The following is a 20,559-nucleotide window of genomic DNA, read 5'->3' as shown; positions in this document are numbered from 1 at the left end:
TTTGGTTCAAATTCTGTCTAGGTCTTGAAAAACATGGTTGTTTTTGTCTTGTACAAAATAATTAGCATCCAGACAACAGGAAAAAAAGATCCACGATCTTGTGCAACTTTTCCAACCACTAGACTATAAATTAAATATAAAGCATTTCAATCATTTATCAGTGGCAAACTGGCTTTCTTTGTTCACATTCAAGTACCACTACAATATAAATTGCACTTCCAGCTGACACAACCCCGTCTCAGTGAAACATTCACACCACGATAGTCACGTTAGGTGTCATCACCTCACCAACATGTCTTATTGGTGAAAAGTATCGGAAGTGGCTTGAGCAGTTACCAGCAGATGTCCCACCCTCAGCATGAAAAATAAATATGCTTTACTCTTCTAACATCTCTACTTTATAAATGAGCTAACATACAAACCAGCTGTGTCAATGACAGTGCAGCAATGGAGCTAACTAGGCACAAACAACAGGGAAATGAACACTCAAAATCCAGTTTTCAAATGCTTTTCACTTTCAGTGTCGCCTGAGAGTTCATATCCAATACCAGAGAATGTTACTAAATGCAGTTACGTCACTTGAAAGCCCTCCGTGTCTAGAGAAGTTCATTGAGATCAGCCACGTCTCAGTCCAGTCCCCTTGAAACAAGGGACAGTGTTGACAGACTGAGCTCCACTAAGTCATTATGGTAATACTGCTTCAGTGAAATGATTTACCAGGCAGAAATGTAATAAAAGCTTAAGGCTATAATGGAGCCTGTCATATCAACCAGCTTGTCAACATAATTGCCACTTCCATCTGCAATTAGATCCCACTGCATTCACTGATTTCCATTTCCATGTGAGCCATTCAGCTGTCTGATAGTCATCCAACAGGTTAGCTGTTTCAGTGTCGTCCTCAAGGACATTTTGGTGGAGGCAGACTCTCTCGCTGGCTGTCACGAACTTTGAACTTACAGATGTGTGTGGTCTCCAGAGGCACAAGGATACATGCTGTTGCAATACTCTCTTTGTTATATTGCCAGATATCATTAAGATATTATTAAAATGCCACAAGTTGCCTGTTCCTTTCCCAACTAAACTACAGTTGGGTAAGGCTAAACTTTTTCCTTTTGGAGTCCTCTTCCTCACGTTTCTCCTTAGTTTTACCCTTGGCTGGGTTCAACTGAATAAAGAAATCAAACTCTGGAGTTGTTAAAGTAATTGCCAAGCTGGCACATCCCCAGTTCCTCTGCAAAGACACAGCGGGCACTTCAGAATGTTAATGGCCAGCCCTGATCCAGCGAGGGCAATGCAGCCTTGCCATATGCACAGCTAGTAGTGTGTGTCTGTGTGTGTGTGGATGAGAGCATTAACGATTTGTCCATAAGACACAGATTTCTTGTTCTTTCAGTGACCTTCTCTCTCTCCACTTCAATCTTTTCTCGTTGGGCTTCTCCCAAATTTAGAAGCTCTTAACACTGAAGAATCAAAGTGAATCCTGTTAGTATCAGGACATGAAGGGAGAAAACACTGATACTGTTAAAAACAGCTGCTAGTGATCACATTGTGTTGGTTAGTGGTGTATTTTTATCCGGTGGCAGACGTGGACAATGTGACGTCATTTGCCTTTCTGGAAGCTGCAATGACGGGAAAAACAAGTTTTGGTGTCATTCAAAGAGCAAGGGTGTTTTGTACCAGTAGTATACAAGTTAAGTACTTTTTCTATTATGGGTGTGTCATAGTGCATGTTTAGATTGCTCTTCCGCTATGAGGAATGTAGCATCAACGCAGATTTTGATAAAGATTTTGTATCGCCATTGATAATAGGAAGTGCCTCTGGCTCCTCACAGAGCTTGTTTATGACTCAGAGGTAAACCTTCCCCCCCAGGAACCTCTGATGTCCCATGACCTTTGCAGGACTCGGGGTCACTAATGGAAAATCTCCATCCACAACAGGCCTGCTTGGAGCCAACTAATTTGATCCCCCCACATCCCAGGAGGTGGGCTGAAATCACATCCCGCTGCAGGACTCAGGATGAACAAAGGGAGCCAGTTTATTAATTTACAGCTGTCACTAACTTAGTAAACTGAAACTCCACTTTCCAAGGGCCCATGACCTAGACTCCCAAAGCTGAAAGCCAAAGAGAGCCAGAGAAATGGCTTGTATGACTATGTATTGACTAATATGTTATGTTTAATTAACCGTATAAAGAGAACGTAACGTTGAGGAGTTAACATGCTGACCTGGATGCAGGGAAAATAATCATGAAGTAACAAGGACTTTTCTTTATATGAAGAAATAAAGTGTGTATGGTATTTGTACAAAGTATGGCTCACCATTGTGTGTAATGACACCAAACTATTTCTCAGCAGCATGTTTGCTAATTTGGGACACACAGTTTCATTAGTGGTCCTTGCTCTAAATTTTAAGTAAATCAAGGAAGTATGTTAACAGTCTGAACTGATTTCTTAACATTTCCTTAAGCTAATATATGTCTTAAGGTTACTGGATATTGTGTATTTGGCTATAAAGATGTGCTTTGATAGCTTCAATTTGTTGTCACCCCACTTGTTTTTGCCTAGTATGGAGTGTTTAGACTCTTTACAAAAAGTAAAACAGATAATTGTGCACGTCTAACCAGGTGATTGACACAGCTTGTAATAAGAGAAAGTGTACCTTAAAAGGCAAAATCTCCCTTTCTCCAGGATGTGTGCCTTGCTCCTTAACGTCTGGGAGGAAGACTTAACTGAGCCTTTTAGCATGAACATTTAGCAGCTTATGGGCCAGATATTTTCCTGAGGAGTTAGTGGAGACCACAAACGGAGCTAAAAAGAGCAAATTGACTTAAATTCATCAGGTGCCCAGAAACACCAGTCCAGATGAATGTCAAAGTTGATCTACATCTGCTCAATGTGTAAATCAGCAACTGTTTGCTAACAAGTTTACCGTATCACTTAAAAAGGTGATATGCCAATGTTGTATTTACTGCTTGTTTTGTACATGTTCAAGCATTTCCACCATTTATGCACGGTTTGGAATAGTATATTTTTCAACCTTCCCATGTGTGCTGGTTCAAAATGAAAAGAAAAAGAAAGAAAGCACTTTCCCTATGCATAAATAATTTACCTCGCATCCGCAGTCCTATGAAAATATAAGTATAGTCCCTTCAGAGTAAGTTATTCCGTTTCCAAAAATATAAAATGTGGCATTTATTTGCAGGGAGTTTCAGCTGGTCTGGGTGGTGTTTCCTGCTAATTATAACATCTTAAAATAACTTGTGTGACAAGCCCAGCAAGGAAGAGGAAAAAACATACTTCCCTGCTGTGTGCTTAATGTGCAAATCCAGAATTCCTGCCAAAGAGTCGCTGCAGCGAGGAATAAACAGCAGTGCTGCTGTTTGCACTGCCAATTATTGAAAATACACTTAAAAATCTCTTCGTCTCTGTAGGAGGCCGCGGATCATGTCGGAGAAAGGCGATTACACACCACAGACCAGCGGCAACCCTGGTGGCCTTAATTAAATTTAACCATTACTAAATGAATACATAGAAAAAATATAATTTTCCCTTAAGGGAAAAGCAACATTATAAAGTAAATGTCATGCTGGTAATATTTTCTTTAAGATGCAAAATTATGTATTAGAGCTGGTTGGGTAAGGGTTTGGATGGTTAAAGTGAGAATATTGACAAGACTTCATATGAACACTTCTGAGAACATCTGTATTTAGACTTCAGCATCTCATGTGTTATATTCCAGGCATGTGTAATAATTTTTTAAATGCGTTTTCACCTCCAACTTAGACCATAAGACTTAAAATCAGCTCTGATAAGTTCCATTTCTAAATTACAAAACGTCATGACAACTAATTCCTCTCATCTGGATTTAAACATTTTGAGGGGGTTTAACAATGCTGTTCACTGACACAAATGTCCAAAATTTGTGTCAATGTGAGACTAATGTTATTCATTCAAGATCCAAGATCCTTGAGCAAATCTGGGAAAGGAAGCCTTGTTAACTTGAATTTTTTGAAAGGCCTTGAGTGTGTTCACATTAAACACGTCCGAAGCAGAATGTGTATCCCAGAAAACTAAATGATGTAGGAGACAGCAGTACTTGGATTACAAATACCACACAGACCTGAGAGACACTACAGGCAGGAGTCAGACAGCTTAGCATGAAGACTGAAAGCAGGAGAGAACAGCTCGCCTGGCCCTGTCCAGAGGTAAAAAAAAACAAAAAAACAATTAGCTTATTGCCTGACAACCTCACAGTGACTCGTCTCCGGGAAATCACTGCGCCTGGCCAAGAAATAGTCCGGCCTTTCCATTCATTTTCCATAGTTAGTACGAGGATTGTTACCCACAAACTACTTCTTGAATCTCTGGGCTACTGAACACACAAAACGAAGAAGAGTTGGCGACTAGCAACCCACTTTAATCCCTATGAAACAAGATTTTCATGACGGATATCACAGGTGTGCTCCAAATTTCAGGGTGGGGGAAGGAAAAGAAAGGTATGTGTACAAATTTGATTCACAATACACAAGGCCTGCGGTATGTACAAGGTGACAGTGTTGGGGAAACTCAGTCCATCAGTAGTTTAATGTTTCTGTAGCACCTATGTAGCAAAAAATGACCACATCTGGGAAAAAAAAAAAAAATGATGTACCAGTACAAACTGAGTAGTAAAACGGAGTAACCTGTGGCAATCTGTCAAAATAAAATTATTAATATTTTAGATTTGCCAAGCTTGTGAATCCAATTCAGAAAATTAACATAGAAAGGATACATTGATAGAAAAAACACGTTATTAATATACAATATTGATTCATACACACTTGAAACCAAGAATGGTACAAAATATTTCCAGATTTTAGGGTTCCTACGTATTTTTCTATTTCCAAATATCAGACATTTTCCAGACTTTCATCCTTTTAAGAGCCTTTGGGACTTCATACATTTGACCACTTCATGTGTCAATAGGAGAAATATGTGAAAGTAAAGAGTAGCAGACAAACTGTTAACAGGAGCAAAAATGACAATATAAGCAACATATTCACGCGCCAATCATGACTGAGGAATATTTTGAGGCAGTTTTCTGGGCTGTTCTGTATTTCCTTAACGGTGTGAAGACTTGGATGTTAAAACGGAATTTATTTTCCACATGTAGGAACCCTGAGATAGTTTTGGGTGTGAAAAGTGGAGCCGCCAAAAATGACCATATGAGTGACGTCAATACATAAAGGTCTCACCTGTCAACTACTGTGACACATCTTCACAAAAATTCAATGCATCCTGCAGACACATCTACTAGTGTTGCATTCAACAGGTTTCTTCTATTACAAATAATTATTTCAATATTTGACTAAGACATTTAAATACTGGATTCCCCCCACAATACATTATTTTTTTTACCCCATCTCCCCATTTACCTCTTGCAATCTGATAATAAACACCTTACTGAAATTATCCTGTAGATGGACAATGTGACATTATTACTTGAGTCTTTAGTTTCACCAGTTCAAAGCCAAGAGTGGCTGGATTGAAAAATAGAATTTTGTTGCTGGTTATTTTATTTAAAAAAGAAACAATAAGTGAAACAGGGCCTCAATGCTGAGAGGCAGTCATTGTAATTAGCTTCCTGTACAAAGAAAAAGGGAGTGTGCTGTCATTGAATTAATGCAACGAGGTATGGAGTTGATGCCACCCAGAGACGTATTTCTATTACGATGAAGGAGAAAAGCACAGCAGCTGAACAAAAACAAGAAAGAGCAAAAAGGCCAAAAAAAAACCCCAAAAAAACCAACATAATAATTTTACAAATTAAAAAACCCTCGTCCTTTTTAGCTGCTGCTTCAGAGTAGGCTAAAGCACCACTGCAAATACATTAACTCAAAAATAGAAAAGTAACATGCATTAAAAGAGTGCTCGTGTGTCTGTGTCTGTTCCTTTTCCCGCCCTGAGCTCTCAGAGCCGATGAAGGAAATGTTTTTTGTCCATTAATACAGCACTCAGTAGAATCCACCTCCATTAGCTTACTTCCTATTGGCTCAGCCTCCACTGGCCAAGGAATAATAATAATATAGTGGAGTTGGTTTTTAATACAGGGGTCCGGGTCCATCGTCCTGAGGGAAATGTGAATGGAGAAGGGTCTCCATGTAGGAAACGTAGCCACTGCTCGGCATGTAGCTGTCGGACATGTGCTGTGGCGGCTGGGGAGGGGAAATGGCAGACAGGAGGGGGTCAGAGTTCAACGACTGAAAAGGGGTCGTCTGTGGAATCAGCGTGGGGTCTGAGGCCACGGTTGACGCCATTAGAACGTTGGTGAGGTCGGCACTTGTGTCCATTGGGATCTCAGTGACCATCTGAATGCCACTGGTTGTGGCCGGGGCCTCCTGTGGGGTCGTGGCGGCCTGGGGCAGAGGTTGTGAGGTCAGCGGTGTACTAACACTGTGATGTTTTGCTGCTGGTGCTGCTACCGGGGCTGTAGTAAGGGGGCAGACGGGCTTACTGGCAGTCTCCATGGGGGTTTGAGCGGAAGGGCCTAAACCTGAGGTCAGGCAGCGGCGTTTGGCTGCTTGGGCTTCATCTCCTGAAGAAAATACCTCCGTTGGGACAGGAATGGCCTGGAAACAGACAGGTACAGACTTAGACTGAGGACGCGTAGGGATTATCAGGGGTGTCTGGCTGTGTCCAAAATCACTTCCTATTTGCTATATAGTACATTATTAGTATTTACTGTCTGACTTGAGAGTGTCCAAATATGGAGTGTGAAAATGTATCCACTATTAATATTTGCATTTTGAACAAATAGTTGATCAGAAACAATGGCATATTTTACATTTACAACCCAATTTCTCGTTTCATTCCCAGTGGATCTCGCCATAAGTAGGGCTGAAACAAACAATTATTTTCATTGTCGATTATTCTGTTGATTATTTTCTCGATTAATCGATTAGTTGTTTAGCCTATAAAATGTCAGAAAATTGAGAACAACATTGATCTGTGTTTCCTAAAGCCCAAGATGATGTCCACAAATGTCTTGTTTTGTCCACAACCCAAAGGAAATTCAGTTTACTGTCATAGAGGAGTAATGAAACCAGAGACCATTCACATTTAAGAAGCTGGAATCAGAGATTTCTTCTTAAAAAAATGACTCAATCCGGTTAATCGATAATCAAAAGTCTACAGTTAATTTAATTGTTGACAACTAATCGACTTTTCAATTATTCGTTGCAGCTCTAGCCAAAAGCCAATGGGAGGTCAAATTACTGTTGCTGTCCATCGCTCAGAACAGGTTAATGGTTTTCTAATTAAGTAAACTCACCTTCAGCTTGGTTACACAGTTAACGCCAGTAGCTTCTTTGCATCTAAGAACCTCCCCTTCTTATTTTATTAGTGTTTTTTTCACCCTTGATGTTTGTTTGAATAATGTACTTATTAATACCCGTTTATGTCAGATTGCATGAATTCCTGCAAGATAAGAAAGAATGATCCGTCTTACTAAATCATTCAGTGTAGTAAGATTTAGGGATATAATCCATTGTGTGCAAAGTGTCTTCACAACTGATTAGGATCAACCCCGTCTTCTTCTGACACGAATACTTCTTAAATGTCAGAGAAGCTTTCCATGAATCTATCATAGCATACTTCCTTACCAGATAAAACAGATATTTGTTAAAACTAACAGCCTACATGTGTTGGCCCACACACAGGCCTTGATCCCACGGTGGGCTGCAATGCGTTGGTTGTTTGCTTGAATAAATAGTTTGTTATATCTGCAACTACTTTAGTGTCATTTTATTGAACATTACAAGCTATTGTTGGGCTGACCTTTCTTATCATTTGCCGCTGGTAACCAATTCTAAATTCTATTGTGTAAACTAAGCCAATATGTGCAGAACTGAAGTTCTTCCTCTTAGTTATTATTACAACAAGACTGAGTGACCTAAGTATGGTGTGTGTGCGTGTGTGTGTGTGTGTGTGCACACACGTGCGTGCACAGTATACAGCAGGATTTCCGTAATATACTCACCAGTCTGGTTCGGACCCTTTTGGGCAGTTCCTGGTCGAGCTGATAGATCTCTGACTGTTTTAGCATCAGCTGACTGTGGTCATGAAACTCAACCTAGGCGGACAAAATTATATTTTGGATCAATCAAGTAACATTTCCAACTGGTTTGTAGAGAGCACAGTTGAACAGACATGGAGAAGAGTAAAAAAATTTAAAATCTCACTTAACTTGACCAACAACAATTACTAAAGGCTACATCAGCAGGATACCACATCGGTTGCTCTAGTGGGTAGTGGAGAAAATAGTAGCACAGTGGCTTAGTGAGCAAAAAATAAAAACTTGTACCCAGAAAGTCACAGATGGGATCTCAGACATTACAAATGGTTCCATCAACAACCATGTGTTCTGTCAAAATGTCCTTGACCACGACACTGAACCCCAAAGCTGCTCACTAACTGAATGAGAGCCTCAGCTAAGTGTTTTTAAACCTTAAAAAAAAAAAAGGTTGGGGTTGTGGCCTTGACACAGTCACTAGCTGGAGGCTTGTTTTAAATTCATTGTTAACAGTGCCCCTCTTCTCACACTGAGTCCTGTCCCTGCTCCCTTCGTGTCACTGAAGGACAGCTGGTTCAATTCAATATTTTACACATTGGATTTAAGTCTGTCTGCATGAGCCAGACAGGGTTCGACAGGCTTGTTCAGAAAGTGATATTTGGGTTATGATACAGTCTCCCATAAACTCTATCCTTGTTTTCTGAGTGTGTGCATGTGTCAGAAAGACACTAATAGATGTGCTCACAAAACAGTCACGGCAAGATCTAAGTTCAACAGCCTCATTTAACCTTGTCTGCTAATGCATTCCTATATCTATGTATGTAAGTACCTTTCAAGATTGCCTCCCTTGACACCAGTCCCAGAATCATCATCTTCAAGTCTGCATTTTCCACTTTGTAAGCACTCTGCATATTTGCGCCATAAATTCCCCAGCATGCACCAGTGATGCTAAAGCTCTCCACTTGATGTTTGAATGTCACACTTTATCAAAAAATGCTCCTACATAATCTACATTGATAAATGCGACATCAAGGAACCAAACCAGAGGGTGGCAAAACAATATGTAAATTATTCTGTTGCTCACAGAGTACTTGCCTGACACTTTGTTTTTTTGCACCACATCTTAGTAAAACTGTATTTAGAATGAGTATTTTAAGCTTCTTACAATTAAATTTGACTTGGCAAGGTCCATACATTTATATACACTACAGCTGGGAATAACAAACACTTCTTCAAGAATTTTGAACAGCAGTTACTCAGGAATGTGATAAATTCCTATTCTTTAAAAAAAAGAGAAGATATGTTTACTAATCAATTGTGTGATTCAAAAAACTATAATGTGATGTCATTTTACCTACAGAGATTTAGCTAGCCTGTTCCGAGATTTAGAGAGCTAAAGTGACCCGCCACACACACAATGCTGTGGAGTTTTGACACATATTTTAGCAGGTTTGACTGTAAATGAGAGCAACTAATATCTGAAAGCTGTGTTTTTCCCTCACCTGGTAGAACTTGTGGGTGTGCTGTCTGACAAAGGAAGCGCTGAGGACCTGACCTGTGGGCATGTGGACCACAAGCAACTCCCCCACCTCAGGAGGACCGGTACGCAGGCAGTCATGACTCTGAAGGGGGTAAGAAACAGAATGTAGACAAAGGTGACGACAAAGGAAAAGATTGTGGCATTTTACTAAACACTAACGCTGATTAACTCCTGATTCACAAGGAATACAAAGATACATTTAAAATTTCCTGATTCCATGATAAGGTTTATTATTTTTCAACATCAGATTACTTCATATAACTCTAGCATATTTTTTTTATTTAGTTCAACCTCTTCATCATGAGTGAATTTAATCCTTTTGAGGATGTAATGTTATATGAGGTTTGTTGCAAACATGTGGCAGTGAGTCATTAAAGGTTAAAATCACATTTAGTCATATTTTCATTTATTAAGATGCTCCAACTACCATGTCTATACCAGTTGCTAGGATATTTCCTCCTGGCTTTAAAAAAGAGAATTAAATTTGTTATCGCTATAAATTGTCTGCAGGTAGGCGTCTAACTAAGCTGTAAGAACACTCACTAGTATGTTTTCTGGGTGCAGGTTGTCACAATATGAGCCGTCTTCAAAGTTGACCTCATAGAAAGTCTGCGTTGCCATGCCAATGATGGTACAGTGGTGGTACCAGCCGTCACTGTTGCGGCCAATCCCTCTCTGGCCAAGGTTCAGGCTCTGTGGGACTTTGGGCGCTGTCCGAGACTGGAGGGAGAAACACCCGGACAGAGAATTTGAGACTCAAACAGGATCAAGCCTCACTACAGTTTGTGTGTGTTCAACCATGGCCATGTAGCAATCAAACAGATGTTTCTATTTCTTCAGAAAAATACTAAGAGGATAACTATAACTTTTCATTCATTGGAAGGGGCTCTGGATAACATCAAAAGCCAAATGACATAAACCTAAATAAGAAGAGTGGCTCACGCTTGCATTAACACAAAACATGAGTGGTGTTGTTGGAATTCAGTTGTAAAACTGAGATATTCATGTAGGGACAGTCTCTAAAATACATGCATGTACTCTGTGAAGGGAACCTTTCTGTGGTTCCTGAGTAACTGAGAAGCTATACTTTGACCAAACCTCTTGTCATATCTGAAAATATTGAATGTTACAAAACCCCACACTTTAATGCTGTTTCCATAGGCTTGCCATTCATCTGTGATAACATCTGAGCCTCTTCTTACATGATGTTAAATGGTTGGCAACAGGTCTTCTCTTGAGCGATCTCCCACCACCCTGACAATGAGTTTTCTTGATGTAATTATGTTGTGTTTTTGTGCTATACTGCAAAATGTTCAAAATTCACACAGATTGTTCATAAAGCGAAGAAACATAAATAAAAGTTGTTTTCCTGCCTGTAATATATTATACAGGGATAGATATTTTAACACTTTACTTAAAGCAAACAAAGACATGCTATATAACTTTAAACATTACTATAAGCTATTATTCCATTTTATATCACTAATTGTAAATGGTGACTAAAGTTTATTCATAACGAGGCAGAGTCGGTGGTTATAATGTGTTATGGAACATGGTCAGAGATTCTTGCCGCACACTGATATAAACTGGTATTACTATTAGTTATAAAACATTAAATCAAAATGTCATAATACGTTATGAACTTTGCTATAGCGCCTAATGCATGTTTGTAAGTGTTTATAACAACTGTTATAATGTCTTATGGACGCATTATATCGTGTCATAAGTATGTGCATAAGTCATTATAGCGATGACCTTCATAGAAAGTGTTACCAATATTTCTCTGTACTTACCTTTGGAGTGGCCCTTTTATGCTTGTGGCAAGTGACGGACACCACGTAGGGCCAGTCGGCCGGCATCATGACTACTCCAGCGATTTGGGCACAGGTGACATGGAAGGAGGTGGCGCAGTTCTCGTATGAGCACTGTATACAGGCCCCGCGGTTCTGACTGGCATTCTGGCCGTGGCAGAACACACACTTCTACGAAGAAGAGAGAAAATAAAGACTTTGGTTGCTGGTTTAGGTTGGAGACAGCTGATTCTTATATTTTGCATTCTCTTTAAAATGGAAGATTCTTTTGGATGAAGTTAATATTGAAGTTGAAATCTAATCAGGCTGGAGTACAACCCCAGAATCTACACTGAACAAAGGAAACCAACCCTCTTTTGTACACATATACAATTTCATGTGATGAGGTTCCAATGCCTATCCATACCATACGGGGACTGGACAAGAGTCCACTACATTCTTTAAAGCATAATGGAAAAGCGTAGTCTACATGGCACCGCATGTTCTTCTTCTGGCTTTCCTCCAGCAAACCACAGGTACAAAATCTATGTCAGAACCAAAACTGGGACCTGGACCCATACAGAAATGAGAAATGTCTGACCTGAACCTATCTGGGAGACACAGACCCAATCAGAACCTATTTCACAGCGGATTGCTATTAAATTTTACAAGTTGGCATAACAAGACTTTGTAGTCTTAATGTATCGGTAGAAGGAGTCTCACCTGTGCCTGGCCGTGACACATATGATCAATCCTCTTGGCCAAGAAAGTTGGTAAAATACACATTAAATCCACATCATTATTTCAGCTTAAAAGTCCACTTGCTGTCGTGGTGATGGAGGACAAATGCGACTTGTTTAGAATCGGCTTTGCAGTTTTGTTGCATCTAGCATTAAGATCACGGCCGGGTCTTCTCTGATCCATTCTGGTATTGCACAATGTTTAACAGACCCAGGACCCAAATGACCATTTAAAACGTGGATCCAAATCCATACAGGTTCCACCTGTCACTCTTTAAATGACATTTAAGGAACACAGGAATATTTTTATGGTCTTATGGTTCAGACTGTTGCACACTATAAGCAACGTCTGGTTTCTTTCAGTGCCAGTGAATGTAAAAGTTTAGTCTATTCCAAAAATTACAACACAGAAATGTACAGGTAGCTGGGCAAACACTAGAGTTCACAACTACAGATCCTCCTCCAAAGCACATATATATGTCTAGTGTTTCAGTGAACATGCTGTTTCCACAGTGAAGATCACAAGTCCTACTGAGGCTGCTGATGTTTAATATTCATAAGAACCGTGAGAAGCTTACAAAAGAGGAGTCTGGACGCAATTATGTTAAATAATCGTCAAATGTCTGAACAGAATGAGCATCAACTTGTTTAACAATTATTTATGAAGAGACTTAGTACCTACCCTCTGCCCTCCTACTCTAAGAAGGTTCAAACTAGGACTCCAATTTATCCACAAACCCATTTCTCTCTTCTAGTCTGGCACATACTTAAATTGCAGGACTTGTAGGGCATCTTATGAAAGAGAGATGATGGAAGAATATGAATCAGGAATCAGTGTAACCATTTTCTCCTCACTTACAGCTTTTATTCTGTTCGGGACTCTAACAGGTTTCTATTCAGTAAAAATAGAACGGCTGTTTTTGGTTTTGCTCACATAACGTGCTTGTGCAGTCATCAGTGTCTGTTGTGTGGTGAGTCTCTACCCGCCTTCACTGAAAATGTCAACACTTTCTTTAAGAACAACTTTATATCAGCAGCCTGAACCGTCACAATGACATTCAACAACATGTTCTTCCCCCCTTTCTTTTTCCCTGCATTGGTGTCTTGCATCACTTTTTCAACTCAAGACTCGTCTTCAAGACAATCATACAAGGAATTGGGTTTTCTCCCTTGGATCTCTTTCCTTTTCAAACCCCTTTCATTTCATCCCCACATCCTAAGCGTGAAACTACCACCAGCAAACCAAATCTTCGCCTTCGGCCGGGAACCTGGTCTAGTCTTCAGACTTTGACATGTACCAGCTAGCACACACGCGACCCCACAACCTTCATTCTTCATTTTTTATTCACTTCGGATCCTTCAACCCTCCCATGTCCACTTTGTCCCTTTGTCATTACACTTTCCTTCCCCATCCCTCATTTGTCCTGCAATTCAGTTAAAATGGAGGGAACAAGGGAGAGAGAGATGAAAAGGCGAGTTGGAACAAGCAAAGAGAATAACGACATGAGTGGGAATTTGGCCCGTCAAATTGAATTATCTTCTCAATACACCGGGGTAGGTGTTTCAGAAACATTACCTCCCTTCAAAATCCTGATGAAAACATTTATCTATTATATATCACCTGTCAACACATACATTTAATGAGAGTGGAAATATATACATTTAACTTCTTTTTGATCTGACATATAGACCAAACCTATCTCATCTTATGAGACTGTATCTTTCTGTGTACTTGTTTTATTGTGATTATCCATTATCACACACACTATATTGTCCCAATCCCTCATGCTCTCTCATCCTTTTCTTCTTCACTCACCCCCCCCCCCCCCCCCCCCCCCCCCCCCCCCCCCCCCCCCCCCCCCCCCCGACAAATCACACTTCGAGCAGCTGTAGCCCACCACGAGGCAGATCAATAAAAAATAAAAATTCTTTATTAAAGTGCCAATACTTCATTTTTGTACTGGTGCAGGAAAAATGTACAACAGTTCTCAACAGAGCTGTGATGTGTGATATTTCTCCAGCTGGAATGGTTTATAGTTCCCCCGCTTGGTGTACCATTCCAATGCCGAAATCACAGGCAGGCGGTGACATGACACCAGAGCAGCATGAATAAAAAAATGTAGCACCAAGAAACAATAGCTATATGTCCATCTGTTTGTTTAAACCTCATTCCACCTTGCTGTTTATCTATGTATATGTAATCTCCAAATCAAAATCAGTAACTCTTTACAAGAAACCAAACAAAACCTACATTTATTTAAGGCTCCATTTGTGGGATTACAAAATAGTTGATTTTGATTCTGGCCACTGACAGCATAAAAAAAACAAAAACATTGCATGCCAATGCACACTAAATCGATCACCTGAAGCACACTGCAAACTCCAAAATTAGACCAGCAATTAATATAATAACTGATAAAATAAGTGTTCTGGTTTGTGTGTTTTTAACACAAGAATGGACCTGGAATGGTAGCTGGAACACGGTTTTAAAGATTGTCTGATGATTTATTTAAGCAGCTTGCTTTTCCAAGCTTGAAGTTGTTTTCTCACACAGGCAGAAATCGCAGTACTTCTAGGTACAAGATGCAACACTACCTTTGGGAAAGGTATGTCTTTTGAGGAAGGCACAGTGTTACTGTGCTGAGAAATTCTGAGGCAACTAAGACAAAAAGCAGCTTGTGTGAAATTTCTCCATCCCTGAAAACCAAATGTTCAAAGATGGAGAAAGAAAACACAGATTGCTGAACGCGGTGCAATTTCAACTGGTTCTAAAGGTGCGTGTTCACATTTTATCAGCCCAGTCATCCGAATCATTAGACTGCAGAGCTTCTTCTCATGGCCTTTTAAGAAGAGACTGCTTTGACAGCACTCGGATGCAAATGTCACCCTGCTTCTCCTTGATAGATTATTCTGAGAGAAGGGAAGGGAGAGAGGTGACATTATTTGTAGATTTGTGATAGTGCACAGCAAGCAATGCCTTTGCCTGTGAAGTGGGATCAGGTGAATGGAAGGGGAGCAGAGACTGGGAAGGAGGGATGGAGAGAAAGAAAGGGAGGAAGGGGACAAGTTGTGTTCAAAGACGCGGCAGCAATGGGGAAATTGCCTCCTGCCCACGGGATCGATTCAGTTCATTTGGCGCAGTGAGAAATGGCAGATGATTCTTCAACCAATCCCCCCCCAGCACGTATGTTTTACCCCATGTCCTCCACAGCTAGCAAAAACACAATATATCCATCCACCAGGGAAGGAGGGAGGGCAGAGAGTGACAGACATAGAGGCGGTGAGCAGGAAAGACCGTAGGAGTAGAGAAGGAGATCAGGGAGGAAGAGAGAATTCCATGGCTGCAGTGAGTAACAGTCAGTAACTTTCTTCAGAGACAGACATGAAGATGGTTGGTTATAAAGATGGTCGTGCTTGTGTTTAAATGTTAACCTGTCTGAGATCACACCATACCATGACAGAGATGAATAAACTTTTACTTCGTCTCTGCGTGAACTTACCAGATTTTTGCGTGTTTCAGGAACAGCACTGACATCCACTGGCTCCCTCTCAATGGCGTTGATGAAGCGAGCTTCAGCCACAGCGATGGCACAGATGACATGGACCCACCTGGTTACAGAAAGCGAGATGCCATGAAAAAAATTTTAGGTTTCTGAAGATCTTAACAGAGGTAGGTAGCACTACTAGACATACGACACTGATAACTTCTGAATGCTGTTGTTAACTCTTTCAAGCGCTTGCTTTACAAACCCCTTTCAAACAGCAATCTGCAAAACTAGGTTGAACCTACAGGGTGGATATTTTAAACTGTAACCTAGATACAGGTGTCAAATTTTCATATCATAATAAACTTTTTATTTATAAAGAACTTGATTATGTAGTTTGTGTGTATGAAATGTATGGTAGCAAGCTTCAGATTAAGAATAAATAAATTAATTAATTGGCTATTATTTCCCTTTTGGAGAGCGGTGAGTTAAATTAAGTTATTTAATGTGAATATTGATTTCTCTGGTTGCCAGAAGTTAGTGTGAATCCACTACTTCCTTTTACCAAAATTAAGGTAATTCATTAGAATCTATTGAATGCCCTCTAAGCCATAAGAAGTGCTACAACTATAAGAAAACTCTGACTGTATAAGAGAAATCCTCAGGAAATGCAATTCATTCAAATGTGAATATTTTTGTCATAGTGGGTTTTTTCATTTTTAACTGTGGGATGACGTTTTAATATGCCACTAGAGGTTTTGTTATTTGTGATATTCTTAGCAAATTTTGCCCCGGCAAAGAAACACATGCCACAATAAAACCCAAGCATATGCCACTAACCGGTTGTCTGTGGTAGTCTTCAAAGCTCCACCACGCAAATTACAGAGACAACACTCCTGAAAAACAGAGAGCAAATGAGGATTAAAGTTAGGCAGTGGGGGAAACAGAAGACACAGTCACACAGATCTTCTGAGCTCTAATACCATGACCAATTCAGACCTTTTCTAGACAATTACTGTAATAGGTGCTGGGGAGCATGATCATCTAATCTTTACAAGAGAAGATTTTACTATTTATGAAGAAATGGAGGACACACAAGCATGAAGGCACCATGTCCAAGTGATTTTCATTTTCACCTACTAAAAGACTGCTAATTCTAGTACTACTGTAGGAACAGTTTTCTCGACTTGTGTTGGAACCATATGTTTTTGCATAAGGTACTGTTGTTACTCACCACTGTCCAGGCTCCTGCTTCACACCTAGAACACATCCAGGATTCACCGACAGAATCTGGCTTTACACCGTAGCAACCTATAAGAGAGGAGAGATTAATGGCTTAATATATCTTTTCTATAGCATTTTTGGCATTTAATGTTTCCAAAGCACCTTCTATATGCACAAGTGTATTAATGTTCAGTAAGGATGGGCTCCATGGAGTCAAGCTCTGGCATGAACTCAATATTAAATACTTCCAAATTGTTATAATTGCTAAGTTTTTGTGCACTTGACAAAACCAAACCTACTTGTTAACCAGTTTGTTAGCACTGTCTATATAACTTGCCCAATCCTCTCTTCACTATCTCCAATTTGAGCTTCTGAACCAAAAGGCTTGCACGCTTATGTAACACCTAGGCAGGTCTGAATGATTTTTAGTTGAATGCCCATTTTAAAACAATGAGGAGCAAAGGGATGGAGTGCAGAGCTGGACAGGAGTTCTTTCTGCTTCATGTCCTCTTATCAATAGCAGCGCTGCTTCCCCAGCTGAACCCAGCTCATCCCTGGATGACTAATGAACTGGCCTTTTGAAGGTGCTCTCCAGCTTTGGGATAATAAGAACCCAGGAGGGTTGGTGTGTATGTGTGTTACTTACTGAGCACATGTGCACACGTCCGTGCTGTAATTTATCTTGCTGTATGTGCTGCCTGACACAAAACATCCACACGTGTAGACATTTCAAAAAGCTATATTGATCTTATCATTAAACTTTATTTTTTAAACATGTCACTAAATCAGTGGTTCTAAAACTTTTTCTGTCACCCTTTGTCACTCCTTTGTGATTTGTTATATTGGGCTATATAAATAAAACTGACTTGAGGTTCCAGGGCCAATTCACTCATACACAAAGTCAACAAGCCACCATTCACGGTTTGCTTTGACAGAAGCCATCTGCCCTTAAAAGAGATCATTCTTAGTAAAAAGTGGTGTGTGTTTAAGAGCTGGGGCTGCCTTTGCATTGGTTGAGCAGCCTCTTAGCCAGTTTAACCCAAGACAAGGAGAGTTAAAGTAAGAAGCCTCACTGAGCATGGCAAAAGGGGAAATGAGCTGACAGGTTATTGCACTGCTGTAGCGGAGTCATCTTCTGTGCTTCATATTTTTCCAACACTATTCTCAGGGATCCAGGGATTTAAAAAAAAGTTGTGAACAAAGAAGACTTGTGAAATGTCCGGTAGAGTCTGTCTGTAAAGCTTGTCAGTACATGTATGGGCTTGTAGTTGGCTGAGACCAAGATTCAGAGTGTTACAGATCAAATCCTGCAGCGCGCCCACAGCTACTAGTCTCCCAGCTGAACCGAATCAAACATAACTTTTCTACAACAATAAACAAGAAGCAAAAAACACGTTTTTAAATCCACAACATAATGTTTTACACACCCCTATTTCACATCCGTATGTACTGCCCACCTATGTATGTTAATTACATAGTAAAGTTTTACATTTGGTGCCATTCATTTTAAATATAATTTCTGAACCTGAGGCTGCTCTCAGTGACTGTAATCACACTTCCTTGAGCTGCTTCAATGTAAAAGCTGTAATTAAAGTCTCTTGCAGGAAGCTTTCTCGCAAAGAGTGTTGACTTTTCATTCATTTCATTAACAGCATTCAAATACTGTGTTGTGCTCGAATTTATTTTTGTTGCTCATCTTAAACAACAACATTAACATATGCTGGGAAAGCCTAGCTTTTTACTTGTGCAACTTCCCCCAGCTGTCATTACGCAAAAAGGCCTCAACACATTATATTTGGCCCCAACGTTACTCTCATACAGCCAGCATCTTTTCTTGCTGTACTGAGGGTTTTCTACTTACTGGCATGAACCTGCATCTGGCAAGATGAACAGCAGAGCAGAAGACTGGTCCCATCCTCTCCAATGTGATGGTTGGTAGGTGAAGGCTCAGTGTTGCCTGCGCTGAAGCACATCTCTGGGACCAGTGGACTAGTCCGACTGCCATGACGGGGAAAGGAGGTGCGATTGGTTTCATTCACAATTAAGACGTCTTTGTTTTGCTGGAATAGCCAGAGGAAAGAAGGTAATACAGTTAATGGATTGAATCAATGTAGATTTTTGGTCAGCCTTTACAATAGCTGGGATGAATGGAAAGAGGATGGAATTAAAAAACATTCCTTCCTTTGTAATTGTGGCCCACAATTGTCATTAGTAGTTCTGATAGTTAGCTATACAAACAAATTTGTTACACCTGAACTACTGCTACTCAAACTACTGACTACATCAATAACACTACCACTAACCTGCAGCTACAACTACTACATGTGTTATGTGCTTCTGCTGGAGTGTGTGGCTGTACCTTTGTGTAGGGACAGAAGAGTGAACAGATAGCACAGTGTGGTTTGAGTGCTGCCACTGCAGAATTGAAGGCCTTCTCTGCCAGGAAGTTGGGAGAGTGATTCTGCCACAGGTGCTCTTGTTTCTTCATGCTGCTGTCCAGCGGCATGGGTGAGGACAGCTCTGCGGGTTATAAAGAAAACAACACGCATTAATGATGTGCTGCTCCAAAAAGAAGGCATCCACAATCTGAAGTAAGTGACGCATGCCGAAGAGATGTTGGAAGATCTATTATTGGTAATGATTTCAGTTTTCTCTGAAATGCAGGTGAAGCATTTTTGGAAAAGCCCAAAGATCTCTTTAATAAGGGAGCCTTTGCCATGAGACAAAAATAGCACCGTCTGTTCCAGACAATAACACCACCACTCCTGATATAATTGGCCGATGAGCACAAATAGCACAGACATCAACAACTTGCTGTTGAGGGTCTGAAATCAATTTTGCACTGAAGCCCCTGAAGCTACTTATCCAGACTGTTTGCTAACCCTGGACAGAAGTCAGGTAGAACTCTTCACAAGCTTGCAATTTAACACTCTTTTCTCCCTCCTCCAGTTCGCTCTTTCTCCTTATACCCCCCTCCATGCTTCTGAAGGACAGGCCCTGAGTCGGGTCCCCTGCTGCTGACTGAAAGTGACTTTGAAAGTAGGTAATTGGAAGTCATGATCCCCGGATCAATAAGTGTCAGTCAGAAAATGAAAAGAAAAAGACGGAAGGGAGGGGAGTGAAAAGAGGCCTTGGCGTCTTGATTTCAGTGTCCCCACAGGGAGCTTTAGTCCCGTTTGTTTTTCTTTCTCCAGATCGATAATCAAAATAAAAATGATGTCTTCTTCAATTTAAGTACCATGATGGAGAGGGCAATCAGTGGGATTACTATTGAGGGGGACAGAGGAAAAAAAGGACGGCGACAGATGAATAATAGTCAGTGTCAGCTTTCAACTTACATGGGTTTCTTGCAAATCATGTTTTGGTAAATTTGTGTGAATAATCTTTAAAGGTAACAGTTTTATTGGGAGTTATGACCCCATTTTTATTCATGTCATGGAGAAATTAAAATAGTATTTACACCACTGAAAACTGTCCATCCAAACAGTGCTGAGTTTAAAATAAGAATACATTTACGATAAAATACACTCAAAGCCACACACCTTGGTCGCTTGTTGGTTCTTGCTTGACGATGGACAGAGGGGAGCGCATGGGCGGCTTGCTGAGGGGGTGACGGCGACTCTTTTTTACTTCTGTTGGCATCTTCATCTTGGAGTAGGATGGCTGATAAAACACAAGAGTGAACAACAAATGTTAAATAAATAATAATGTGTGTATATATACATATATA

General features: G+C 40.3%; 1 protein-coding gene across 1 annotated transcript in view; it reads right to left on the bottom strand.

Annotated features, from left to right (window-relative positions):
* Positions 1–4,396: 4,396 nt before the first annotated feature.
* The window catches only part of kdm4b (lysine (K)-specific demethylase 4B), a 67,144-nt gene continuing 50,981 nt past the window's right edge, over positions 4,397–20,559 (bottom strand). Inside the window, exons 12-22 of the mRNA XM_046049644.1 lie at positions 20,372–20,492; positions 19,189–19,349; positions 18,691–18,889; positions 16,840–16,916; positions 16,446–16,501; positions 15,621–15,729; positions 11,384–11,572; positions 10,134–10,310; positions 9,553–9,672; positions 8,018–8,110; positions 4,397–6,608 (exon numbers count right to left, since the gene is read on the bottom strand). Coding sequence (XP_045905600.1) covers positions 6,081–6,608; positions 8,018–8,110; positions 9,553–9,672; positions 10,134–10,310; positions 11,384–11,572; positions 15,621–15,729; positions 16,446–16,501; positions 16,840–16,916; positions 18,691–18,889; positions 19,189–19,349; positions 20,372–20,492 — 1,830 coding nt within the window. The 3' untranslated portion in view covers positions 4,397–6,080. The remainder of the gene's footprint in view (positions 6,609–8,017; positions 8,111–9,552; positions 9,673–10,133; positions 10,311–11,383; positions 11,573–15,620; positions 15,730–16,445; positions 16,502–16,839; positions 16,917–18,690; positions 18,890–19,188; positions 19,350–20,371; positions 20,493–20,559) is intronic.

Source organism: Micropterus dolomieu, linkage group LG05 (genome assembly GCF_021292245.1).
Source record: "Micropterus dolomieu isolate WLL.071019.BEF.003 ecotype Adirondacks linkage group LG05, ASM2129224v1, whole genome shotgun sequence".
Lineage (NCBI taxonomy): Eukaryota > Metazoa > Chordata > Actinopteri > Centrarchiformes > Centrarchidae > Micropterus > Micropterus dolomieu.
This window is presented reverse-complemented; position numbering and strand designations above follow the sequence as displayed.